This window comes from Urtica dioica, chromosome 8, assembly GCF_054948205.1.
Source record: "Urtica dioica subsp. dioica isolate 48M chromosome 8, U.dioica_male_clone48M_v1_H2, whole genome shotgun sequence".
In the NCBI taxonomy this organism is placed as follows: domain Eukaryota; kingdom Viridiplantae; phylum Streptophyta; class Magnoliopsida; order Rosales; family Urticaceae; genus Urtica; species Urtica dioica.
Genome location: NC_142763.1, coordinates 34,079,940 through 34,107,784, shown reverse-complemented (window position 1 = coordinate 34,107,784; position 27,845 = coordinate 34,079,940). Strand labels below are relative to the sequence as shown.

The 27,845-nt window shown below is 40.8% G+C and overlaps 3 protein-coding genes and 2 long non-coding RNA genes across 6 annotated transcripts; 1 reads left to right on the top strand and 4 right to left on the bottom strand.

Annotated features, from left to right (window-relative positions):
• Window positions 1-1,861: 1,861 nt before the first annotated feature.
• Window positions 1,862-3,950, bottom strand: LOC149389424 (profilin-3). 2 transcript variants are annotated; one of them, XM_089622910.1, is made up of 4 exons: window positions 3,730-3,950; window positions 3,256-3,393; window positions 2,346-2,497; window positions 1,862-2,115 (listed from the first exon to the last, which is right to left on the bottom strand). In XM_089622910.1, the coding sequence occupies exons 1-3, from the start codon at window positions 3,850-3,852 to the stop codon at window positions 2,363-2,365; spliced, it is 396 nt and encodes a 131-aa protein (XP_089479036.1). In that variant the 5' UTR covers window positions 3,853-3,950; the 3' UTR covers window positions 1,862-2,115; window positions 2,346-2,362. The 2 variants fall into 2 exon arrangements, with proteins under 2 accessions (XP_089479036.1, XP_089479037.1); XM_089622911.1 differs by having other exon boundaries at window positions 1,862-2,076.
• Window positions 3,951-14,696: 10,746 nt separating this feature from the next.
• LOC149389423 (uncharacterized) lies at window positions 14,697-15,516 on the top strand. Its single transcript, XR_016301029.1, has 2 exons — window positions 14,697-15,014; window positions 15,120-15,516. It is a non-coding gene; the product is annotated as an uncharacterized LOC149389423 (long non-coding RNA).
• A 162-nt stretch (window positions 15,517-15,678) lies between these two features.
• Window positions 15,679-16,160, bottom strand: LOC149389422 (uncharacterized). The gene is made up of 3 exons (XR_016300659.1): window positions 16,005-16,160; window positions 15,848-15,934; window positions 15,679-15,781 (listed from the first exon to the last, which is right to left on the bottom strand). It is a non-coding gene; the product is annotated as an uncharacterized LOC149389422 (long non-coding RNA).
• Window positions 16,161-19,548: 3,388 nt separating this feature from the next.
• LOC149389421 (Tetratricopeptide repeat (TPR)-like superfamily protein) lies at window positions 19,549-22,576 on the bottom strand. Its single transcript, XM_089621870.1, has 2 exons — window positions 20,563-22,576; window positions 19,549-20,157 (listed from the first exon to the last, which is right to left on the bottom strand). The coding sequence occupies exons 1-2, from the start codon at window positions 22,347-22,349 to the stop codon at window positions 19,842-19,844; spliced, it is 2,103 nt and encodes a 700-aa protein (XP_089477996.1). The 5' UTR covers window positions 22,350-22,576; the 3' UTR covers window positions 19,549-19,841.
• A 1,909-nt stretch (window positions 22,577-24,485) lies between these two features.
• LOC149389420 (uncharacterized) lies at window positions 24,486-26,099 on the bottom strand. Its single transcript, XM_089624467.1, has 2 exons — window positions 25,152-26,099; window positions 24,486-24,861 (listed from the first exon to the last, which is right to left on the bottom strand). Exons 1-2 carry the CDS (start codon window positions 26,065-26,067, stop codon window positions 24,827-24,829), a joined length of 951 nt encoding a protein of 316 aa, XP_089480593.1. The 5' UTR covers window positions 26,068-26,099; the 3' UTR covers window positions 24,486-24,826.
• Window positions 26,100-27,845: the final 1,746 nt, after the last annotated feature.

The following is a 27,845-nucleotide window of genomic DNA, read 5'->3' as shown; positions in this document are numbered from 1 at the left end:
AAAAGATGATAAGAGTCATTTTCCTCCGATTCTAGAGAGAAATTATAAAAAAAAAATCATTCTCTTTTGGTGGTTCTCACGAATCCTTGATGAAAATTGTGAAAATGGTGTTATTTTGTGGTGGTGGGAAATATATGACATTCTTGAGATGATGGAGGAATGAGATGGTGTTCTTGAAGTGATGGAGAATGGATATGATGATGGGAAAGGGATATGGAATTTTTGATGTAGTGGGAGATGAGGAATTAGAAATGATAGGATGTTCTTGACTCCTCTTGGAAATTGTGTGTGGGCTTGAGAGAATCAAGATGATGGGAAATTTTTTGTGAGAGTTTTGTAATGATTTCATGCAGCTCTCCTCCTTTGAAGTGAAACGAGGGGCATCTATAGGGTTTTTAGAGTGTAGGGACATATTGAGTGGGTTGCGGGACCTATTTTCAGTGAAAAGATAGGTAGGAAAAGGATTTTGGTGGGTTTGGACGAGTTTGGGGATGGCTAGGCGAGTGGAGGAGCCTTGGAGTGCCTCCTGTTGAGAGGAGGCAAGTATCGGCCGAGGGTGAGAGTCCCCGACCGAGAGGACGAAAAGGTGAGTGCCCGGCCTAGGGGGCAAGTCCTTGGCAGAGAGGGCGAAAGCCCGGCCGAGGGGGCAAGTCCCCGACCGAGAGGGCAAGTCCCCGATCGAGGGGGCAATTTTAACAGCCGAGCTGGGGCTCACCGGACGAGAGGGAAAGTGCCCGGCCGAGGGAAGTCTTCGGCTGAGCTGGGGCTCACCGGCCGAGAGAGAGCTAGCGTATGTACGAAGAGTGTGGCCTTGCTCTTGTCCATATCGTGGTTTTGTTACATGTCAGTTGAGTGTTTTGGAATTTGTGTCTTGTAACGCTAGTGCTTCGAGATTCGTGCCACGTGCTACTTTGCTTTTGGAGGGGTCATTTTTCGGTGCTGAAAAATGACGCCTTACACGACGCTATCCTCGATCCACAACGAAAAGCTTGCTATCGCCACAGAGACTGGTCAACACTTTTGGGATCCGCTTCTTGCAACTCTAGCGCATCGCGATCCGTGCCACGTGCTATTTTGCTTTTAGAGGGGTCATTTTTCGGCGTAAAAAATGACGCCTTACCCGACACACTCTCGGTCCCCAATGAAAAGCTTGCCATCGCTGCTGAGACTGGTCAGCACTTCACATGGGACTACCACCCTTCAAGAATTTGAGTTTGCAACGAATGCCTTGACAACACAAATATTGTCTCAAAGATTGTGATGGCAAATGTTCTTGCAACGAGTATTGGTAGAGAATGTTTTAAACCAAACTTTCATCAATATTTGTCTTCATAATGCTAGAGAAGGTAAATCCATGGCATGAGTTTAAGGAAAGTGTTTCTTTGCAAAGGTCCGCTCGCCAGAACCATAGAGCTGTCGAGGTATTAGCCCCACAGAGCCCAAAACACAATTTAAAGTATATTAGATCATCTATATAGAAACAATCTTTGATAGTTCAGATTGTCTGATTTTTTTTTTTTTTTTTTTTTGGAATCCCATATGCAACAGATCAATACAAAGTTACAAACAGTTATTGGTTGGATATGATTCTAGTAAAGCAATTAATGGATTTAAAATCTTCATTACCACATTATAGGGATTGTTATACAACAGTCTTCAATAACGTTGTCCTGTGAGGATTGAATGAAGACTGCAACCATCGTCAGCTTAATTTCATACCAGTGTTACAGGTTTTAGGTGCAGCCTAAGGAAGAGTTTTTTTATTTTAAAAAAGAAAAAAAAAAAAAAAAGAGAGAGACGACATTCACTGCCAATACAGGCATCGCGAGGTTTCAAAAACACATGCATATTCTCAGCCAAATCAGAGCAAACATCATATCTTATTTAATCTTTCACCCACTAAAATATTGTTGAAGACAAACTTCAAGACCATGCAATTTTTAGCATATAAATTCCAGCGATAATATATTCTTTTATGGATGAGGGGAAGAGAAGGAAACAATCATAAACTCAAAACATAAGACTGTCTGTGACTGTGACTTTTCCAAGCAGCCATGACGTCTTTTCAACACCAAGCTGTCCACAACCATTTTGAATATTACTATATTGCCAAATCTGCAACAGTTTACTATGTCATTTATATTTCATCGCTTGAAAGGAATGTAACTATACTACTCAAGATCCTAATGAGAACAGTATAAATGTTTGTGATGTTTTATCAATTCTTTATCATCATCTAATTAGCATGGAATACGTCCGGTGAAGGGGAAAAAATAATATTTCTCCATATATCAGAAAAAATAGGGGTCCAAAACAATATCGAAACGATTTGTACGACGACTTACCCAAAGAAATGATACAATTACAGACCCTGCTCAAAGAGGTAATCTCCAAGCCTCTCCACAATCACGTTGCACTGCCCGGGAGTCATAGGCTCATCATATACGCCAATGATCAAAGCCTGATTGGTCTTCTTGATGGTAACACCACCAGAGCCCTAATTACGCAAAACTAGGGTTAGTGCATGGAACTTGATATGAGCAACGGATAGCATGATTCGACGGTTCTTAAACTCGCATTATCTTCTATGTTGTATAAAGTATAAACCCAAAAGTAATAAAGAGTTAAGGGCATGATACGTATTCGAGGATTTTCCAAAATGGGCAAGAACAAGATTATGTGTTACCTTAATTCTATTGCTTCCCATAAAAAGGTACTTTTTTTTCTAACCCCTAAAATGCACTAAGATGCGAGACCGATTTTACAATAGTATGATTGAATAAAGAGAGAAATAAAAAAGCTTTCTGACCTCGCATTCTACAACTACCTAAACCCGATAACTATTGTTTCCATGAATCTATGATCGCAAGCATATACGTGAATAATATTAGTAGCTAGAAGCTCATAGTGCTGTTATTATTTAACCTGAACCTTAGTCCCTCAACATTTCCATTCAAAACAAGATAACGGAGTCGACGAGTAGCAAGCACAAGGAAACATTAAACATCCCAATGATCATCTATGGGAAATAAAACTTGAGCACGCCTGATTTCCATTTCATGTATATTTCTATTATTTACGGTTTCAAGTAACGACTTGCCTAATCTATTCAGACTAACCTAGTGATCGCCGGATATCCTAAGATGAGAAAATAATCGGATTGCGATCAGCAACAAGATGCTACATGGAGATTCTAAACTAGCAAATTTCGATAACTACCAAAAGAATAATTAAAAATCAAATCCAAAGCCTAACCTTCTTTCCTCTGATAACAGCACCAGGTTCGCCTTGAATGACCATATACTTGGTCCCACCAAGGAATAGCCCAGTCGGAGCAAGATATCCAGACTCCTCGAAATCTTTCATTATCCCTTCAATTTCCTTGGGCTTGAACTGCGATATCAATCACCACACAAACCACCCAATTCATAACGCTTAACAAATACAAGACATACATATAATAGTCGAAATCCACAGAAAATTCTTCTTTTAAATTTCATAAGCCTCGAGCTGCGGTATCAGCATACCACGAGAGCAGATATCATCAACAGTCGGCGAGATGAAAATAAAAATGGTTTTGAACACGCAGATTCACAGAAGAAAATCCGAAACACCAAATCAAAAACGATCTAGGAGTCGAGATCGGAAAAATCACAGAGATCCATAACAGAAAAGAAAAATCGAACAAAAAAGCAACGAAAAGAGTGGTGAGTGGCGTTAGAAGGAAACCTGGGGAAACTTTTCGCTCTGAGCCCAGACAGCACCGTCGTGGCCGATGATGGCGGCGGCGGAGAGATAATTCCCATCGATCTCGCACATCAAGTGCTCGTCCACGTACGTTTGCCACGACATTTTCGTCCGGACCAGTAGGCTCTTTGTCTGTTTCTTTTTTTTTCGCAGAGATTTTATGATTGAAATGTCTGAAGGAAAGAAGGCACGAAGAAGAAGCAAAAGTATTTATAATAAAAGAGGAATTTTATTTTTTGAACCTCACAAGTAGGAAAAATATCAAGATTAAAGTTCATAGTCAAAATATTTAAATTTGGACTTTCGACATAAAATCGGACAAAAATACACTTTCACTCTATTTTTCCCTCTTAAATATTTAAATTTCATCGAAAATCATCCGAATTATCTTAAATCTTTGAATTTCATCGTAAATCATCGTAATTCATCGGAAAAGCTATGAATTTCATCGGATTTCATCTTAAATCATCGTATTTCATCGGGAAAAAAACCTAAAATTCAAAATCTTAACATTTCTAAAATCGATCCAAAATATCTAATAATCACTATAATCATTATTAAAACTATCATAGAACAATTCAAATACGAAATAAAGATGAAAATTTTAGCCTTTTTTTGCCATGTTAAGCGTCGGAATCCTAATTCCGAAAAAAAATAAAAATCATTTTAAGTGGAAATGAGAGAGAGAGTGAAAGAGAGAAAAATGGACTGAAATGATATTTTTATCCGATTTTGGGTTAAAAGTCTAGTTTTAGATATTTTGCAACTATTGGGTCTAGCATTGATATTTCTCCATATTTGAAGCCCAAAAAAAAAAAATTATCTAATAAAAGGGTTAATGGCGGCAAAAATACTTAATATTTACTCAAAATGATTTATCTATACCCATTATAGTTGCGCCGTAGGTACTTCCTTCGTTAACTTTGATGGAAAACATGTGACAGAATAAATGTATATGAATAAAGAGAACCTCGTGTGTTAGCGTGGTCACTTTGCCTATTGTGGTCATTGTTCTGTTGTTTGGCTATGCGACGACATCTTGCTTGTCTTTTACTTTCTAAATATTTTAATTATTTTTTAATCTCAAGTTCTCGACTAATAGGCATACTTTCTAGATTTGAATAAGATTGTCCCATTTTTTAATGGGATATTGACAGCTATATTAACATTTGAGTTGCATTTACCACTTTTCAACCAAAACAAAAAATTTGACAGATCTATTACCAAGTCATATGTCTCTTTACATTTGTAACCTTAATAATAAGTTATATTTTAAAAATCGAAAAATTTCGCGTCAGGAAACCATTCAGCTCCTCTGGGCCTTTTTGTTTTCATTTCCTCTCTCTTTATTCCCACGCTCGTCACTTCTCTCTCGTCTTCGTCCACTGCCCAAAACAAACCAGAAAAAACTCTTAACTCTTGATCATCAAACCTAATGACAAAACCTAAAAAAGAGAAATCAGGCAAGGTTGTTCAACGTTCGCCGTCCAAACTCCGTCAAAGCCCTAGGTCGGCGTCGAAAATCGAAGGACCACGAAAATCTCTACCATCGAAAACTGAAGGACCCCGAAAATTGTTGCCGTCTTTGAAGTGGAAGGACACAGACACTGTGTCTCTGGAGCGAAAACAAAAAATGAATGCAGCGAACCCAGCTGCTTCCACTGAGAGCGATGACGATTTCGTGATGATGCCAAACATGAGAAGCAAACACAAAGGGAAAACGCCTCTTGTATAGAAGACAATGTCAACACCCATTCCGAAAAAGGTATGTATTTTAGGGTACAAACTCATTTGGTGGAAAAGTCGAACACTTTTTTTGTGCATGTGATGTTTGTGTGAAAAGGAAGGGCGCGATTGGTCACAAAATATTGATTTCGTGACTCATGTTTCACGAAATTGGTCGTTTTCGTGACCTATGTATCACGAATTAGGAATTTTGGGACATATCAATCACGATTTTGTTGTTTTCATGCACATAGGTCACGGACTTGTTAATTTAGGGACACAGCTTGAGTCACATAATTTTTTTTTTTTTTTTACAATGATTGTTGTGTAATTGACTTGTTTACCAATGTGGTTTTTTTCGTAGGTGTAGACACGCTATCTTCCTTAAGAAAGTATCAGAGGGTGTGGTTTCAATTTCCATGGGGGATTGGAAACATGTTAGCGAATCGCAAGCCAGACGTAATGGCCTTGTTTTCTCAGTCTTGTTTCGGCCAATTATTGAGTCAAGAAAAGATTTTGATCATGAGGATCGGGAGGTTTGTGGGTTACATTTCTGACAAACTAGAATTCGAGATAGGAGGAAGAATTCAAGAATTCACAAGAGAATACTTACAGGAATATTATTTAAGGACAAAATTCCTAGAATAATGTCCAATTCAAATCTAAACACAAAATGCTTATATCTTTTAGTTGAGATATTCATTCAAAATAGAATATCTTATCTTATCCACCCAATTAAATTCATGGTACAGATTTTATTTTATTTTATTAAAAAAAATTATCTATTTTTTTTTTAAATATTTACCTCGCCATTATATGGATGACATCTTGTCTCGATCAAATAAATATAATATATTAGCTACCAGATCTAATCAAGGATCGCCGTACCGTTACCGTTACCGTACTGGGACCCCAATTTTGAGGGATACCGCTTGCCGAAGAGGAGACCGAGGGGGATTCAGGAAAAAAAAAAGAAAGCGGTACCGGTAGGAACCCGTTTACCGGAGAGGAACCCGACAAAAAATGTAGGAACCCGAGGGGAATTCAGACAAATATTTTACAATAATAAAAATAGTTTTCATAGTTCATACTTCAAACAAAGGTTCATACCAAACATAAACTGAGTTCTTAAACAAAAAATACCATAAGTAGAGTATAAAATTATTACAACACGTACGATAAAATACACTAATTATAAGTGGGGTGTATCGGGGATTGAAATCTGTTGTCGGTCGTTTTCGAAAAACCCGAGACGCTAAGAAGGCACGTCACTCAAAGGGCCGATGGTCAGGCCGGAGGTCCTGAAGAGCGGCAAGTCTTCAAGCCCTTGCCCAAACTCTTGACTCCTTGAGTCGAGCCTAGCCTCTCGAGTTGAGACTTGAGTCGGCTCCCCGAGTTGAGCCTTGAGTCAGTCTCCTCGAGTCGAGCTTTGCTCCTCGAGTCAAGCCTTGAGTCAGTCTCCTCGAGTCGAGCCACTCTCGTCGAGTAGAGACCTTTATATTTCGCGTGGCAAGCATGGTATCTAAGACCCCTAAGGACCACACAAGAGTCCGACAAGACGGCCCATGCACCGCGCACCCCTCGGGGAAACCGCGCGCGCAGCACGTCGCGCCGGCCGACCAGCACAGCAAGCAGCGCGCCGGCCGCGCGCCGCGCGCTCCATGCGCCGCGCGTCCTGCGCCGCGCATCCCGCGCCGCGCTCCGCGCTTTGTGCGCCGCGCGCGCCGTGCGCCTCCAATTGACGGCGCGCGCGCCCCTAGTCCCACATGGACGAAAAATGGACCTTCTAAGGCCCTCAAACACCTATAAATACCACTCTCATTGAGGGAAAAGCATCCCATTTTATTATCAAGGAACTTGAGACTTCTCTCTGCTTCTCTGGATGCCATCCTTGGCCTGAAGCAGATTCTCCTTGATTTCTCGTTCTCAGAGATTCTGAAGCGCTTTCCGGGGACTCCCGAGTGCCGCCTCTCTTGATCGAACGATTAATCTTGAGTCCACGAGTGCTCTAACGGTTTTCGACTAAAAATCGCCTACGCGTCTAGCACCCTAGACGCATCCACCATTTCTGACAAGAAATCGCCTACGCGTCCGGCATTTCCAACTAGGAATCGCCTACGCGTCCGGAATCTTTGCCACAACAAGGAACTCTTGACTTAGAGTCTTCCACGTCTCCAAAAGAGAGAAAACACACATTCTCTCTCGCATACGCGATCTCCAAAGTTCTGAGACGTCGCCGAGGACTCCTCCGCGCCTCGTCTCCTTCGTCGAGTACGCTTCTCCACCAAGGCTCCGCGCCTCATACTGCGTCCTACACGCTTGAACTACGTTCTGACCTGATCCCACACACGGGTACGTAGGCAACCGACACCCAAGGCACGGTCACTCCTCCTCCTCACCCCCTACCTCTCCCGAGAGGCGGGTTGATCGGAGAAAAACCTAGCTCGAGACTATCGAGTTCACACTTTTGGCCTGGGTGCGATCACTTGGTCCGGCCTTGGATCGAACCGCCCGAGGTATATAATAGTTGTTCATTTTCATGCGACAACAAAATCTACGTCGCCTATATCTGCGACGTGGAGTGTCTTGAGTGTCTCGTCACTCGTGAATGAAGAATCGGTCGACAGCTTTGGCCAACCTCTTGATCCCGGAGTGCGATCTTCTTGGATCAGAGGACCCCGAAGATTCACCGGGACCTTCGTCTATTTCTTTGTCAGAGTCCCCTAGACTTTTGTGAAGGTCTGCTCGCATCGACTAACACAAACTCTCACATTCCTTATTCTTTTGAGAGCATACGTAGAGTAACTTCTGCATTTCCTCCTGTACTTCATGAGGAACCTGGTCGCACATCTTCACACTTTTTGTCTTCTCTATGTTCGCCAAGTGATTTTTCACACGAGTGATTCCACCACCGCTAACGATGTACCCGCAAAATTTGCATTTGCTTGCATTCGGTCGTCCTTCGACAGGCTCGCAATACTTGTATGCCGGGTCGGGCGCCATACTTCATAATCATAATCATTTCAATTCCACATATTCACAAATCACCAATCATCAAATTAATTTGAATTCAATATAACCATCACAATAATTATCAAATTCATTTTAATCAACACTTCAAGTAATTCAACTTAATCATAACAATAATCATCAATTCGTAATCTAATGAAGATTAATTCAACATTTCAAGACCATCATCATTACAATAATCAAATAATCTCGAAATTAATTGAAATTCTACAATATCATCACAATAATCATCAATTCATATCACCAAAATCAACATAACCATACCAATAATCATCAAATTAATTGTAATCAACATTTTAATTCAACTTCATCATGACAATAATCAACTAATCTCGAAATTAATTAAAATTCAACAATATCATCACAATAATCATCAATTCATAAGAAAAAATTGAAAAAAAACCTAAAAAATGAAAAGCTCGGATGATACCTCTCGGGTTCCCCGGGATCTGGACAAAATCGGCGGCGACTGGGCGGGATCCGGTGGGACGCAGACCGGAAGTGAAGGGATTCGCGGGATTTGGGCAAACGAGGACGAGCAGCAATGGGATCCGGTCGGGAGGATTTGCGAAAATTTCTTCATCGGGAGAGTAGGGTTTTCCGGAATGAGGACCAACTCTTTTAAACAAAAAACGGGACCCGGTTCGGGGGGATCCGGTCCGGTCCGACTGGGTTTGGTTCACGGGACCGGTTTTTGCAACTCCCGTCCCGGTCCCCTCCGGTTCAAGGGATCCCGGCCGGAACCCGACCGGAATCCCCGGGATGTCGAACCCTGGATCTAATAGGCAAGTAGATATTTTTATTATATTCTAAAAGCTAAATTAATCTTAACAAACAGAAATAATCACATAGTGAAATCTTACTCTTTAATTGGTGCATACCCTATGTCTCATTGAGCCCTAAGATTTAATTTTGAATGAGCTGTAAGCTCGTATAAAAATAATTAATATTCAGGTAACAATTAATAACTAATTCGTCAAAATACCTTTAATGAATCTAAAACATCCAGTAGTTAAACTACAAATGTTAGTGCGTAGATAATCATAAACTATTACAAAGTATCACTATTCATCTTGCTAAGGCCGGCTCGGTGACAATAAACCTAAGAAACCAAACTCCAATAAACATGAGTACTTTTTTTTTTTTTAGTAAATAAACATGAGTACTTTTAGACGTTTCAATATATGGCCGTAATCACACTTTTGATATAATAAAAATAATCTATTCGATTGTTCGCTATCCATTGATATAGTCATTTGTTAATAATCGATTCTCCAGGTTTCATTCGTGTCGAGTAATGTGTATTTACCATTACACCATTCAAGACATATATAAGACATAATAACCATTGAGTGTAGAGCGTAAAGATTCAACTGTAACCATATTACAAAATGAGTATGTCCTTCTATGATGAAGTCAACCTTTAGATTATCACTCTTTCATGTGAACTCAAATTTGTATCTATGTATATGTCACATTTTAGTGTCATACATCAAACTCCAAAACCTAAATATTTAAGCTTTGATTAAAAGAGCCAGAGAATTTGACCTAAAAATTACGACCAATTCGAGATTAAGATAAATTGTCATATGACCAACATAGCAACCGTGATAGGTGTGTCATAACATTTCCAAAATCAACACATCTCAAAAAAGTCTATTTTAACTATTGCAAACCATAGATGATATTATGTCAAATCTTCCCCGAAACGGACAAGAGGTTTTATGCGGTCTATTGCTTAACACACTGAACTTTGAACCCAGTGACCCGCGTTTGAATCCTGGCATACACGCATATATTTTGCGCTGGACCACCAGGAGTTCCTGCCCCAGAGCATGGGCATCTCGAAGACTCCCCTCCAGGCCCACGAATAAAATCCTTGCTAAGCCCAGAAGAGAGGTCCTTCTCGCCTCTCACAGAGTCTTCTCACCCAGATGGGACTCTCGCCTGTGAAGTCTCACTGCCCAAAGACTCGACACCCGTGAGCGAGTCTTCTTACCCATGGGCCCAGCCTTCCGCCACCGTCGAGAGGCTTCTTGCTCGGGCCCATTCACCATGGGAAAAAGAGCTCCCACCAGTCGGGCTCCCGCCCCACGCTGAAGCCACCTCATCTGGGCCGGGCCAAAAGAGCATCTCGCCCAAACATAGATGTTCCTGCCCAGATGGGCCACTCGCCCGCTCGAAGCTCTAGCCCAACAAAATTCTCTCACCCATGAAAGGGTTTCTTCTCGCTTCTGACGCTTAGGCTCTCATCCAAAACCCATTTTGACGCCCAAAACAAAATGTACTCGCCTTCTACCATCCGGGCCCACCAAAATAACTCATATCCCACCAAAATCAACTTCAAAACTCTATAAATACCCCACTACCTCACCATTTTTAGAAATAAAAAGTCTATCTCAAGGCAAACTAATGCCAAATTTTATACTCTCTCATTTTCTCTCACAAAAAAACATGAGAGGGAAAAAAAATAAAGCCACTTCACTCATAAAACATCACACACAAAAAGATAAATAAGAGAAAGCTTTCAAATCTCTCCCATTTTCTTGACTGAGAGTAAAAAAAAAAAAAAAAAAAAAAAAAAAAAAAAAAAAAAAAAAATGCTTCTCTCAACTCTTCTCATCTCTCTCACCTTAAAGCACAAAAATGAATGATCTACTTCATTTCTATCTAGAATGGAAGAAGAAATATTGTCTCTCTCTCAAATATTACATTTCACAAACAAATGTTAGAATTATGCCAAATTACATTCACTCTAAAAAAGTGTCCAAGAACATGAGAAATCTAATTCACATGTTTTTCACTTAATAAGATGAATATTTTGCCACCACACTTTGATGCCTCCTAAGAATTAAAGATCGAAGAACCTTTGGGGCCAAAGCCTGCAAAGTGTTCTCTCTTTCTCTTGACTTCTAAAAGAGCAGATTCCTTCCCTCTCGTCGCACTTCTAAAGTCTCCTGAAACTCTCGGTCATTCGAGTTCTTATCCCAATCTTCCTTGAACCTCTCGAAACTTAGAAAAGTGACTTAGGGTCCTCCAAGACAACACACGTGACCAAGTCCGCCCACGCCATGTGTCCTCTAGTGTTGATCGAAAAAATGCATTAACAGATTGACACTACATAACACGAAGAGACGTAGTTTGTCTGTGTGCAATAAGGATTGAGCATGCCTTCCCCAAGTCGCCTTGGAGGATTCACAGATAGAAGAAGATTTCTCGGAGATCGTAACTACATTTAGAAAGGAAGACAAAACAACTTCTCAAGGAGAATTAAATCACAAGAAAAAAAAAATCTAAGGTGAATGAGAGGATTAAATCCAATCTCCGTATACCATTAAAATTTTATACATTGAAGCTAATGTAATTAAATTTCCTTAAAAAAATTAAAAAATAGGTCACATTTTTCACATCCCACAAGATTTTGGCGACAAATATTAATATGTATATATTTTCAAATTTGATTTTTTTAATTTGTCTTGTATTATAAAAATACATCAAATTAAACATCTTATAGTTGTAGCTCAAACTGGGTAAGAAGTGCCGTTACCGTTAGCATGCCTTCTGGTGCTTAACAGAAATGGTACTTCCGTTAAGCATTTGGTTGACTTCCGGTGCTTAACGGTAACGGTATTTCCGTTAGGCTTAATGGAATAAGGATTTCTATTAAGGTAATTTAAAAAATAAAAATAAAAACAATTTCAAATGGGAAATGAAAGGCATTAAAATGTTATACTTTTAAAAGAAGGGATTAAAATGTAAATTGAATTGCATCTTTATTAATCACTTAAAAAGGAAAAATAAAAAAAAAAATAAAAATAAAACTAAAAAAATAAAACAAGATTATGATAAAAACAATACAACAAATGAAGTAGAATGTTTGTTGATGTTGTGAAAATGAATTAGGCTTGTTGAGTATTTATAGAGTTTGGTTAAAAGGGACGAAAGTAATTTTTTTTTCCTTTTTTTTCGAGTTGAAATGGTAAAAAACGGCTAGTTTTTTTTAGCCTTTGATGTTTATAACGAACACATGATCAATGGCTGAGATTGTGTTTCGAAACCATTACTAACGTTCATATTGCAACTGTAATAAACAGATATAAACATGTCCGCCTGACACTGCCAGTACCGACAGATTGACGGAAGCTGCCCACAACTAAGATACTTGTCGGTAGCGGTGCCCACCACCGACACATTTTTTTTGTGTTTGGAAGAGTGCTCACCGTTAAGTACCGTTTTGTATGCCCAAGTTAAGTTGTAGCTACTCACCTTCTAGATTCCCTGCGACTAATTTTTTGTAGGGCATTGTAGCAAAATAGCCACTTTGAAACTATAGATTTTGTTTTTAGCCTATGTTTCATAACTTTTAGGGAAATAGCCAACGTGCTTGCTTAAGTGTCAATAATTAATAGACTAATTTGCCCTTTTACTTAATCAAATGGAAATAATGAATATATTTATATTAAATAATAGGAAATAATAATATAAAATAACAGACAATTTCAAAATTGTTATACGTGGCGCGCTAATCTAGAACAGCTCACCAAGATTGGCGTTACTGTTGGGAACCTGTCAACACGGATAATAAACGTAAATTACTGGAAATTATCTCATTCTCCACATTTAAGTAATTTGAATGGAAATAAATGGAAATAACTGTAAATAAATCATCTGTACCTCTACATTTTTCCAAAAACAGACATTCGAAAATCTTCACTGTTAAAAAAAAAAATTAACAGTGCGAGTCTGATCACCTCTAACCAAGCTGGAAATAAATGGAAATAACTGTAAATAAATCATCTGTACCTCTACATTTTTCCAAAAACAGACATTAAAAAATCTTCACTGTTAAAAAAAATTAACAGTGAGAATATCCACCACGCACCCGAAATGTTCTCCGCAACCAACTCCTTGGCGTCCTCCGAAATCCCGCCCCGGCTCAGAAAATCTACCACGCACCCGAAATGTTCGACACAAGGTTCGACCCCGTCGAGCCTCATCGACCCGAAGATCTCCCGAGCCTCTTCAACCAAACCTCTGTGCCTGCAGGCCGAGAGACCCCGGCGCTGTTTGGCTGGACCGCCTCCTGTCCAACGTCGGCTCCTCCATGGATGGCCGTCCAACGCCGGCGCTTCCCCACCGGCGCGCGCCTCCTCAGGCGCGGTCACGACCAGGCCGCATGCTTCGCCGGCACGACCAGCAAGCAATCAAACAGCGCCACCCGGTCGGGTGGGTCCTCCCCGACGCCGGGATCGGCCCAGGTGGCGTCGCCCATGGCCGGTGAATCTCCCCCGGTGCCGATCTCGCCGGGCGCAGCCACGCTCGGGTTGGAGAGAGAGAGAGAGAGAGAGAGAGAGAGAGAGAGAGAGAGAGAGAGATAGAGAGAGAGAGAGAGAGAACGTGGATACGCCCAGATCCGGATTTGTGGAGTGGCTGGAGAGAGAGGGAGTGAGAGAGAGAAATGAGAGAACGTGGATACTAGGTTCAAAAGCAAAATAACTGCCTCCTACGTATTAGGAACTATTAACGCACAAAAAAGGAAAAAAAATATGCTAATTAAAAAACTGCCTTAATTATTGAGGACAAAAAAGTAAAACATTGTTTACCACCTATTACGTTTGGCTATTTCCCTAAAAAACTCCAAACATAGGCTAGATCCCAAACCTAACGTTTTAGGTGGCCTAGTTGCTTATAAAACTTTTTTTTGTAGTACCATAATTAATATATAAATAATAAAAGGATTTGGACACCAGTAAGTAAGAATAAATAAGTGGTTGATTCCACATTACTACTTTTTTTAAAAAAAAAAATTAGACAGATCTAAGAGTGTTTAGTTACAAACATGTAACTAATAATGACAAAATTGCCACTTTTAGTTACTTGTTTGTAACTAAACACTCTTAAATCTGTCTAATTTGAAGAAAAAAATAATAATAATGTGAAATAACCAACTTATTTACTCCTATATGTGTATAATTCTAATAAATTAAAGCATATATCTTAAGAATTAATTACTTAAATGCCCCCTGAACTATGACCCGAGTCCACAATTGCCCACTCATTAAAAAAAGGTATCGTCTGTTTACCTATAATTTGGATTTTGTTTTGAAAACAGTCCTTCCGTCAAATTTTCTATCATTCTGTTATGTTTTTGCTCGGTTTTTTTGCCACGTGAGCTGATATCTTGGTGTAATGTCTAAAATGTCCTTAATGAACTTATCAATTGTGACTCGAGAATAAAGATTTCAAAAACCCTAAATCCCCAAAACCAAAAAAACAACATGAAACCTAAACCTATGAAACCCAGATCGACAAACACAAGGGAGACAAAATTGGAAGCTTCAAGCTCTGATTCATGGAGTAAGTGTCGGATTTCTGGGTTAGAAGAAGAAGAGCGGTCCAAGGCAGAACTTCGAGGAACGCCGATATGCAGGTGCGAACTTGTTTGCGTGAGGCGTACATCTAAGACGAAGTTAAATCCAGGTCGTCGGTTTTTTGGATGTTCCTTATTCAAGGTATGATTCGATATACTTACTGGTCTTCGATGAAACCCATGTTGTCCTGCGCTGAAGATGTGTGGGGGGTTTTTGTATATTCAAACATTATGCTCATTGTTTCAGGCAAATGAACACGACGGGTGTGGTTTTTTCCGATGGATTGACCCAGTAGATGAAGTGAACAAGGTGGTTAGGCAAAGAAATGAAATGGAACCAAATTATGTGGTTCAAGAGCAAGAAATTGGATCAGATGTCTTTGCAAGCCAATTGAAGACTCTTAGTCGAGAAATTGAACAAATTGGACATGAAGTTAGGACAGTGAAGATGATTTTAATGTTCCTTATTGTTGTTCTAGCTGTTGCTGTTGTGTTTAAGTAACGTAGAAGTTCTATTTCCAATCTTGTTATATGTATCAGGAGACTATGGATGTATATGTATCAGTAGATGTGAATGTATGGCTTGATATGTAACAAGACAGTTATTATATGTACAAGCACAAGTGTTTCCATTTCCATTTCCATTTCATATTTATGCAAAGTAAAGTTTGTTACAAAAGTGTAACCCAAAAAGCAGTTAACTATTACACCCCAAAATAATTATTGTACTTGATCATCATCAGTTATAAGGACACCAAAATAATAAAAAAAAAAGTTTGATTCATCACAAAAGTATGGTGCTTCATGCTTCATGTGTCTTCTACACTTCTTTTACTTCTTGAACAGCTTCCTTGGAATGAGACCTTTGTTCTTGTTCGGGTTGTTGACAGTTTTGAATCTTGGACTTCGCTGAAACATAATAATCTTGTTAATGTCAGCAAGCACATAATATTAGTGAAAATATTTAAGTTTTACCCGAAGTTGAGCTGCAGGTTGAGTAGGCTGTTGAGGTTCTGTTTGCTGAGTAGACTGGCTAGATCCTTTTTCCTTTTTCTGTTGTCTCTGCAGCACAAATAAGACATAAGCCTCCTAACTAGTTCAGATTCATAATAATCAGTTAAAAAATGCTCACCTTAGCCTCTTCTTGTCTCCTAAAACAAGTCTTCAAGTTGTGGCCAATCTCACCACAACCTGAACACTTTATGACCACATACTTTCTGGTCATCTTTGTTGCTCGTGGTGGGACCAACTCATCTAGCTCTAGTCTGCGCAATTTTTTAGGCCGTCCTGGAGCAGCTCTATTAGGTGGCATTCCCATCGGCTCTAAGTTTGTTTTTGGCCATTGTTCTTTGGTGTTGATGGGATGGAGTTGGTGTTCATATGACTTCATGTACGTATCCTTTCTGTACCATCTACTAATATACTTCTCCACATCCTCCTGATTTTCCCAAATGGCTGCAATACCGTGTGCACATGGTATTCCTGACAAGTAAATACACATATTAGAGATTAGTTTACAAATTTCATGTCTTCAAGTCAATACACATAGTAAACTCACCTGACAAGTCTCATCTTTTGCACGAGCATCTCCCAGCCCTGATATCCACAGCATACACGGACCCGTACATACTCTGTACTTGGAATTCACCTCCACCACACCAACGTGCATAATGTTTCCCACTTAAAAGCTTGTTTTTCTCAACAATTTCAGAAATCCTAGGTCCAAATTCACCATGCCATTTGGAAGCTGCTACTCTCTGCTTTGTTAGTCTTTGCAATATGTATAGCCTTATTCTCTCCAACATAGAGAGTATTGGACGCTGCCTAGCCAACATTATAGAATTAGTACCATTGAAGCTTTCACATATATTGTTTAGTATCATATCACACTTTGGAAGTTCTCTGTAAAAGGCCCTTGCCCAATGACCAGGGTCTTTCTCAATCAACCACTCGTAGGCCTTCACATCTTCAGCCTCAATCTTAGTCATCTCTGCCCAGAAAACATCTTTTGAATATGCTTTTGCAGCAGCCATAAACTGAACTTTCAAGTACTAACTCTTGAATACCTTGATTAACAAGTATGACATGAATTCAGATAATAATTCAAAAGAAAGTACATGTATTATCAGATCAAATATTAGAAAGTACTGACCTTAGTGAAATTATTTTTCAGATGCCTAGCACAATGTCGGTGCTCAGCAGGTATTGCTCCCTCTTCCCACATGCCACTTAAGGCTTCCTTCAATCCTTTCTGCTTGTCTGTTATAAAGGTCCAGTGTAGACCATTATTGAGCTTTACATCCTCTCTCAAATAATTGAGAAACCAACTCCAGCTTGACTTGCCTTCTGACTCTACAACTGCGTATGCAATGGGGTACATGCCGTTGTTAGCATCAACCCCAATTGCAGTGAGCAATTGACCAGTGTGATGGCCCTTTATGTGACAACCATCCAGTCCTATCAATGGTCTACACCCTGCCAAGAAGCCATCTTTACATCCCTTGAAGCAGACATACATTCTCTTGAATAGTAACTGCCCTTCTGCTCCACGTTCTGTCTCAAACTCTACTGTGGATCCCGGGTTCGATCTCTTCAACTCAGCACCATAGTCCCACAATAACGCATACTGCTCCTTGTAAGGGCCCTCTATGATTTGAGTTGCGTGCTTCCTAGTCCGGTATGCCTTCTGCTTTGAGCATTTAAGGATGAGATCAGATTGTACCTTCTTCATGAAATTGGGACAAGACCATGAATCAGTCTCTTGAAATGTTTGCATGTAGTTCTTCGACAGCCACCTATACGTTGCAAACCTGAGATCAAACAAGGAAATTTACACATAAGTAAAAAAAAATATGTTGTGGGTGGTCATACGTGTAAAAACAAGGAAAGTATATAAATTCATACGTGTTTACGTTACTTCTTCCACAAGTATGCTGTGGACGATAAGTCTTGATCATAAAGGTATCACTTGAGTCGAAAAGTGATGCAAAACACGTCCATTTACACTTCTCATCCTTACACTCAGCCCTAATCATGTTCTTGTCATTCTTCTTGAACCAAATTTGTTTTCCATAGCGTATAGAGTACTCTTTCATAGCCTCTTTGAATGCCTTTCCATTGGGGAAAAGCATTCCCAATTTGAATGAATCCTGATTGATGTTTGCAGCTTGTTCTCGAAATTCTGGAAATTCTGGCAATTTCTTCTTTCTGTATCGAGTTCCCTTGCTATTCATCTTCGTCTCTTCTTCCTCACTAGATGAACTGTCCCTTCTTCTCTTCATGGTCTCCTCACCATCATAGTCGCTATCACCGTCAACCACTTCATCATCACTTAAGATTTGTTTTCCTTTACCGAGTAAGCCACCTTCTACAGCATTTCCATCTACAACGACCTCATCTTCACTCATTTCATAACCACTTTCTTGCTCTGCGTCGTCTTGGTCATTGTTGACCTCTTCTTCTTCTTCCTCATTGACCTCCACTTCAATTTCTTCTTCTTCTTCCTCATTGACATCCACTTCAATTTCTTCTTCTTCCTCATTGACCTCCACTTCAATGTTTTCTTCTTCTTCCTCATTGACCTCCACTTCAATGTTTTCTCCTTGTTCATCATTGACCTCCACTGCAATATTTCCTTCTTGCTCCTCATTCACCACAACTTCATCATTTCCTACTTGCTCATCATTCAGAGCCTCATTCAACTCATCATTCATAGCCACTTCATCAATTCCTACTGAATCCTCATTCCCAGCCTCATTCACACCCTCATTCATATCCTCATTCGCTTTTTCAGTGATAAGCAGAGGTGTAGGTAAACGAGGATGACCACACCAGATGTCAACACTCTTACTATTTTTTATGATTTCCCCAATAATCTGGCAAAGATCAATATCATGATGTACATACTCGACTTCATTACTACCAACAGGTTTCAGATAGTAAACAGCTCATACTTCATACCCAAGGTCTTTCAAAACAGAATCCAACTCCACAATGCTCATTCTGTCTATGTCACAATGGTCTGCATAAGTGACAGTTCCATTTATGTACTTCCACCCACGATTACCAAACTCCATTTCCCCTCCGTGGTGTAAAACTGCTGTAAATTTACCAGACCCAGGAGCTGACAAAAATAAGGCAACACAGTAGCTATTAATAATTGTTCACAATTGCTCAAAAGCTAAAAAACTGATTAAATACCCCCAACAACATGGTCAAACAAACTTCAAGAAGTAAATCGACAAGGATGGACCCATATGTACCCCATTTAAACAACATTAACATATTAAATACCCTACACCGACCAACAGAAATCAGAGTGCACATGTGGTCCCAAACACTAAATAACAGTGGTCCTACCCTGTTAATCGAAGAAAAGAAGTTTCTAATGATTCTTTAAATAATGATTAAACAAACAAAAGACAAAACCTAAAACCTTACCATAATCTGGAAACGTTGGGGATATTTCTTTTTCCTTTGGTTTTTTGCTTTGCCTCCGACGCTTCGCCGGCGATTTACTCGATTTTCTTCTCGGCGCCATCTTCAGGGTTTAGGAAGTGCTTACTCGATTTCGCGATTTAGGGGAGGGTTTTCTTCAATTCGCGAGAAATAAGATCTAATGAAATGAAACGTTCTACATAAAATAAAGAATTGAAATTCAAAACTAAACAGATCACTACATTTACTATATTACCCTCATAACATAACAGAACGATAGAAAATTTGACGGAAGGACTGTTTTCAAAACAAAATCCAAATTATAGGTAAACAGACGATACCTTTTTTTAATGAGGGGACAATTGTGGATTCGGGTCATAGTTCAGGGGGCATTGAAGTAATTAATTCATATCTTAACGAATCACCTACATAACAGTAAAACTACTTCTACCAATGATAAATAAAATTCCTTTACAAAGGCAACAACTTGTCCCCCTAGAAAAGGAAGACAAGACTTAATTTTTCTTTTGCCTTACACAGCATCTTGAGTCTTCTTCATACATCCGTGTAAGTTCTGAACCGTGGATTTGATATCTCCGATACTCGAATGAGAGAAATCTCCCGCCACAAACTTGCACGAATCGCGACCGCCGACGTGAACGATGCTACAACCGGCCTCGACCTTCACACCCCTCTCTTTCACCATCCTCCTCATCTCAGCGGCTTGGGCCCAAAGCCCGCTTAAGGCGTACACCGCCGAGCCCATCAAATAGCCCGACGAACCCTCCGGCTCCAGCTCCACCACCCGCCTCGCAGCCTCCAACCCGAGCTCCCCGTCCCCGTGGCTCCTGCATGGGCAAAATGGTTAACCGGTTAATTAAACCTGTAATCATTTTGAACGGTTAACTATTAACCTTTCAAAGATTTAACCGATTAACCGTGTTTCTTAAACAAAAAATTAGGAAAATAGTAAACCAAAACATTTGAAATTTTTATATAGTCAACGTTTCGTAAATCTTAAGTAAATAGGCATAAAGATGACGTGACATAATAAATGAAAGCGATTATTTACCTAAGATTTACGTCTGTAAATATATGAAAGTGACTATTTATCTAAGATTTACGAAACGTTGTCAAAGTGTAAATGTGGCTATGTACTTAATGGACCATTTCTTAGAACGGTTAACCAATTATATAACTGGTTAAAATAAGCCGTTCTATTAATTTTAACCGGTCAAAATGGCCACTTTTACCTGCACGCGCTCAGGAGAGAACACCAAGCCTTGGCATCGGACCGAGGCCCGCGAGGCATCATCTCTATCAGGTCCTTGGCTGGGCCGAGCTGTCCGGCCCGGCCCAACATGTCGACCACGCAAGAGTAGTGCTCGTGGCCGGCCCGGCCCATCGAGGAGAAGAAGCCGAGGCCTTCCTCGACGAGCCCGGCGTGGCGGCACGCCGAGAGCACGCCGAGGGCCGTGGCCGCGTTCGGGCCCACGCCGAGCCTCACCATCTCCTCGTGCAGGCCAATCGCCTCGCGGACCCGCCCGTTCGCGGCGCAGGCGAATATCATCGCCCCCCACGCCACGGGGCTCTCTCTCTTCTCTTCGTCCGCGATCGAGGATCGGAAGACGCGTCTCGCGGCCCCGACGTCGCCGCATTTCCCGTACATGTCGAGGATCGCGGTCCCCGCCTCGGCTTTGCTTCTGATGGCGACCCCGTGGGCCCATTTCGCGGTCCTGAGGTCGGCCGAGAGCGAGCAGGCCTCGATGAGGTTAAGGATCGTGACCGCGCTGGGCTTCTCGCCGGCCCAAGCCATCTCTGCGAACATCGAGATTGCTTCGGTGGGGTCGCCGAGCCGCGCGAGCCCCACGATCATGATGCTCCACGTGACTCGGCTCTTCTCGGTGCCGGCCGAGCAGAAAGTTTTCCGAGCGTAGTGGACGAGGCCCGATTTTAGGTAGGCCTCGATGAGCGAGTTTGTCACCAGTTCGTTAGACCCCAGTCTTCTCCGGAGAGAGACGCAGTGGACCGATCTCGTCCCCGACGGCTCGGCAAAATGTTTGCAGATTTGGAGGACTGTAACGAGAGTCACCGGGTCGGGTTTGAACCCGTCGCTCCACATTGGGTCGAGCATCGACAGAGCTTCTGTGTATTTCCTGTTGAGCACCAAACCCGCCACCGCTGAGTTCCACGTCACTATGCTTCTGTCGGGCATTTCGTCGAACGCCTTGATCGCGGAGCCTGAATCGTCGCACTTTGAGTACATATCGATCAGAGAGTTTCCGACGAAGATCTCGTGGTCCAAACCCCGCCGAACCGCCAATGCGTGGACCGACTTTCCCATGTCCGCGTCTCCGGAGCCGGCGCAAGCTCTGAGAACGCTGACCACAATGATTCCATCGGGTTTGATATCAACGTCGAACGCCATGCTCGCGAACATCTTCAATCCGGCCACCGGTTCCCCAGCGGAGGTATAGCCCTTGATCATCGCGCTCCAGGAAACGATGTCTCTCTCAGGAATTTCGTCGAACACCTTCCGTGCGCTTCCCATCTCGTACCAATCAGCGTACATTGCGATCAAGCTGTTTCGGAGGTTGTCAATGGCTACGAACCCAGACTTGATCGCGAACCCGTGCACTTTCTTTCCGTAATTCTTCGCCCTCAGACCACAACAGGCGTGGATTACGAGCACCAGAACAGAGTTGTTTGGTTCGAAACCGTCGAGCCTAGCCATGTCGAACCAATGTAACCCGTCTCCACTACAGCCTCGACCTAGGCGAGCATAGATCATTATGTTCCAAGCCACAGAGTCTCGGTCTCTCAGGCCATGGAAAACGCGCGTAGCGGCGTATAAAAGCCCTGATTTGGTGTAGAAGTCCATGGTGGCGTTGGCGACGACGGTGTGCGATTCAAGTCCCTTCTTGATCAGAGATGCATGGAGATTCGTTCCGTAGGCGAAAGAGGCGTTGGAACACGCTTTCATGGCGAGAAGGAACACCGCGGTAGGGTCCGATTCTCCTCCGACGTCGGCTCTTTGCATGTCGCGGTGGTGGGAGAGCGCTTCTCGCCATCTTCCTTTGCTCGTCGAGTCTTTGATCCTCCATAGCCAGTCGATGAACTTCGGCTTCGAATGGCTCGACAAGGCTCTTGAAGACTGAAGAAGTATAGCCAGCTTTGACTTCTTCTTCTTCTTATTCTTCTGCGTTTTTCTTTTACTCTTACTTTAATGACTTCTACTTGTTTGCTATTAAAATCTCGCAGACGTTCTCAATTAGGTCAAGTAATTAACGGTCGATTTTCTGTTAAATTAAGTTAATTTAAAGACCATCATTGAAGAAGATTATAAATACATATTTTAATATTCAACAAAAGTCTATTTTTTTTTTACAAACAAAATATCTCATATGGTAAAATGCAACTAATGAGCAAAATATGACGAAATAAAAAATCACAATAACTAACCACGCCGGATTAGATTTACTTGAGATTTGTCAGAGTATCTCTCCGTCTCTCAAACGAAGATAAACTCATACATAACCAAAGATGTCACTTTTGCGCATTGAGTATCTTCGTATGAGGGAGTATCCACAAATTTTCCGAGAAGATTGTTGGATCTCCACAACCAAGTTGGCAAATTCTTTTAGGCGCCTTGCTCGGGAGTTTTCATGAACACAAATAAATGCCTTGTCGCGCACAACATGGATGGTGAAGAGGAGGACGTGCTCTCCGTCCATAACGAGAAGCTTGTCATCGCATTAACATTGATCGGCACTCCCCATGGGACCATCATTCGTCAAGAATTTGAGTATCCACAACGAATGCCTTGACGTCACAAAGATCATCTCAAAGATTGTGAACCGTGAGAATATCGTTGTACTAAGCTGATTCCATCATTTCAGTGATGGTAAATGAAAGAATGGTGAATCAGTGACCTTTATTGATATTCTTTAGTCATATATATACACAGAAAGGTAGAGAAAATAAAAAGGTACTCTTTTAAAGCAGTAACAAGCTTGGTGAACCAACACCGTGGTGCCTGTTTCAAGCCATATAATGACTTTCGAAGACGACATGCCATATCAGGTTGAGAAGACCCAAAACCAGGAGGAAGCTTCATATAGACTTCCTCGTTGAGATCCCCGTGCAAAAAAGCATTATGCACGTCCATCTGATGCAGCTCCCAATTTTTAGATGCTACAATGGCTAAGAAAACACGAACCGTGACCATCTTTGCAACTGGTGCAAAAGTCTCGTTATAATCAATCCCTGCAATTTGATGATTACCAAAAACAACCAATCGAGCTTTAAGCCGTTCAAGACTACCATCAGAGTTGTACTTGATTTTATAAACCCATTGATTACCAAGAGCACGTTTACCATCTGGTAATTTTTCCATAGTCCAAGTACCATTATCCTCCAAGGCACGAATTTCTTTTTGCATAGCATGACGCCATCCTACATCTGTCATAGCATCTTTAAAAGATTTTGGTTCACTACTTGCTGTAATAGCGGCAAGAAATTTTTTATGGCTGGCAGAAAATTTTGCACAATTAATATAATGTGTTATAGGATATAATGCACCTGAAGAAGCGGATGAACTTTGAGAGATATTAGATTGAATTTTTGGAACAACAGTGTTAGTAACATATTCACGAAGACGAATGGATGGAACATTTTCACGGAATCCTCGTCCCATATGAGTTTCAGTGATAGAATCCAGATCAGGCCCTACCGCTTCCTTTGATTATGGGCATAACATAAACAACCAAACACACACAATTCATCAAAAACATGCAAAGTGTTGAATAAAATTTCATATGGTGTTTTATTTGAAGGATACTTGAAGGTGTTCGGTTTATCAGATGAGTAGCTGCTAAAACACATTCACCCCAAAAATAAAGAGGAATATGACTTTGAAAACGCAAGGCCCTTGCTACTGTTAAAATATGTCGGTGCTTACGTTCAACTCTTCCGTTCTGTTGTGGAGTCCCCACACAAGAGGTTTGAAACAGAATCCCATTTACAAAAAAATAATCTGTCAAACAATTAAACTCTGTCCCATTATCACTCCTAACTATTTTAACCTTTTGACCAAATTGTCTATCAACCATAGCAAAAAAAGACATAAACATTTTAAAAACTTCCATTTTATCAATCAGTAAATAAACCCATACAGCTCGGGAAAAATCATCCACAATAGTCAAAAAGTAACGAGCTCCACAATAAGAAACTGTTTTGTAAGGCCCCCAAAGATCACAATGAACCAATTCAAAAATTCAAGAGGCCTTATGATTACTAACGGAAAAAGAATCACGAGATTGTTTGGCATGAGGACACACATCACATGCCTTATTTAATTTATCACTAGAATTATGTAAGAAAGGTAACGACTTTACTACTTTCTCCGAAGGATGTCCAAGGCGTTGATGCCAAAGTTCCAACGATGAGGAAAAACCGCCCACTGAGAGAGCTTGTATTGTAGACGGTTGTCGGAAGTAGTAAAGCCCATCTTTCCGTTCACCCGTTCCAATCAGCTTCCTCGTATGACGGTCCTGTATAGCACACATATTAGAAGTAGACAGTACAAAACAGTGCATATCATCAATGAGTTGTGTAACTGAAATTAAGTTACAGTGCAATTTAGGGACATAAAGAACATTTTTAAGATATAATCCTTGTAAGAGCTTCACACCTCCCTCTTTAGTTGCAATAATTTTTTGTCCATCAGGAAGTCCAACAAGACATGCGAAAATATCATGAACATCAAACAAATATGATTCATCTCACGTCACGTGATTAGACGCACCAGTATCAATAATCCAAGAAATATTAGAAAACTCACCATGTAAACGATCGGTAGAGGTTTGAGCATTACCAAACATAGCAGCTATAGTTTGCCACTGTTCCATACTTAAATTAGGAAGACATGCTGGAGTGTTTGACGTGCTTGATGTAGCGTTGGAAGAATTTCTCTGCCCATTGACCGATCCTCCGACCATGGTGTTGTCGGTGTCTAGCGCCACCGCTCGCACAGTGGCTCCTTTATTACGACCTCCAGCGTTCGAGTCTACGCCACGTCCACCACCACCTTTTCTGCTAGTATGAGCAGCTCCTTGAGTGCGAGGTCTATCGCCCCACCATTCTGGATACCCAAGAAGCTGAAAACATGTAACAATATCATGTCCGGATCGGTGGCAGTGAGAACACATTAGCCCAGATTTTTCAATCTTGTCTGGTTTCGATCGGCCACGTCCTTCTGGACGAACAGAAAAACCCACTACCTCTGGTCGAGATTCTCGGGCGTGAGTAATTCCACGAACACGTTCTTCTTGAGTAATTTGTTGATAGGCACGATCAAGAGAAGGTAAAGGTTCTTGAGACAACAAAGCAGTACGTAATTGGGCATAATAATCAGAATTTAAACCCATTAAAAATTGATGAAACCGCTCATCACTCCTTCGTTTTTCATGAGCCTTACCCAAATTGCATTCGCATTTTCCACACTTACATGTAATTATGGGTTCATGATTAGCCAATTCATCCCATAAAACCTTTAGCTTTCCAAAATATGTAGAAACAGGCATGACCTTGGATTGCTCACATTTAGTTAAATCAGTTTTTAACTGGTGAATTCGGGGCCCATTAACAACAGAGAAGCGAGCCTGCAATTCATCCCACAAAAGCTTAGCATCATCATAAAAGGAAATAGTAGACTTAACCTCCTGATCAATAGTGTTCATTAGCCAGGAAACAAGCATAGAGTGAATGGTAAGCCAATCCTCTGTTGTGAAAGGAGCTTTCTGTTGGAATCGATCTAGGGTTTGAGAAAAAGTTTAACGCTTCGTTAAGCGGCGGAATTTTAAAAATTTTCTTTTTAAGTAAAACTAGTTTTTACTAACCTAGACAAGAGCATGTGCATGTAAATAAAAACTAATATGAGCTATTAAAGTTACTAACCTTTTTGATGCTTGAACGTTGATGAGCCTTTGGAAGGTTGGCAACGTTCGTCTCCCCTCGCAGCACGTCTCTCTTTTCTTTCCTCGGGAACTCGAGCAACCACGATAGTTTCTATCACTAAATCACTCGAAAAGAAGGAATCAGTGAGTGGGCACTTTTAAACACTACGACTTAAGAACGAGTCTCAAAGTCGCAGAGCTAAAGACTAGGTCGAGTGAGGACCTAGGTGCCAAGACAAGAGAAAACCGAAAATAAACTAGGGAGAGAGAGAGAAGAGGACTTCGGCCAAGTTCTAGAGAGAGAGTCTCTCAAATCTCTTAAACTTGGATGAATGAATTGTGAGGAAATGAGGCTCCTATTTATAGGAGAGGTCTCACCTTCAATAAGGTAGTTTCCTCTTCTATAGAATATCACATATTCATGAGCGATTTCCTCTTTTTTCCCTTTGAGATACTCGGCCAAGCTAGGGCTTCTAGAAGCCTTGATTTGTTTCCTATTTTGTTCAAGGCTTGCCTTGTCTCTCAATGTGGCCGATTCCCTTGTGCATCCTTATGCAAATTTGTTTCCTCTTTTTCTTTTGGCAAGTATCTAAATACATTTATGCACAAAATAAACTCTCCTATTTCTCTATTAGGGTAGGCGCCCAAGTCTCTCTAGAAGGAGCTTCTAGAAGCTTCTTCATTTGTTCATGACAACATGAGAAAGGCCCATTAAGAATTTTCAATAAAATTCTCATGAAACGAAATTAATTCACAAGGCCCAATGATCAAGTCATGGCCGAGTGAAACATGTCACAAAATGACCTTGTCAAAAAATTTATTGACATTCATTTCATCCTTTGTCTCAAAAGACAAAAATACCCTTTTAACTATTTTCGTTCTTGTTTTGGCTTAGCTTCCAGTTTAACTATTCCTATCGATGTGATTCGTGACAGTGACCTCATGGACCCAAATGAACAAAGCTTTAGCTAAACACTTGGACTCAAAAGTTCACAAACCTTTTCCAAGTTTAGCTTAATGCCAACTGACTCCACTAAAGAGCTGACACTGAAAATCTCTCGGTTCAAATGAATTTATTTTCTACTCAAGAATTCGACCTAATTATGATGAGCGGATCCACTGAATATTATCTATGTTTACCCTTCATGAATGTCATCAGCTAGTCGGGATTTACTAAATTACCATTTTACCCTTCTAGCTGTTATTTCCTCAACTCCTTTGTCGCTTGTGAATAAGTTAGAAACAATGTATTGACGAGGAGCTAACAAGTCACATTGTTTCATCCAAAAGAGTCAAGACTCAATTTGGACACTGGCCAGTTCATTTATTCACACTCCAAGGAACAAAGCATGAGGTGACATACATTGCATTTCAGCAATCTTGTACATGAATTCCATATCTATGAGAACTTCACAAAGTTACTCATGACAGACTCACAACTTAGTACTTCACCAATAGGCCTTGTTCGGAATCACATAGTGAGTCCGAACTTTGACTTTCTCAAATGAGAATACTAAGGTGTGAAATGGCATGTCTCATTTCAGGATTAAGGTAAGCATGATGCAATTCATACATAGTGA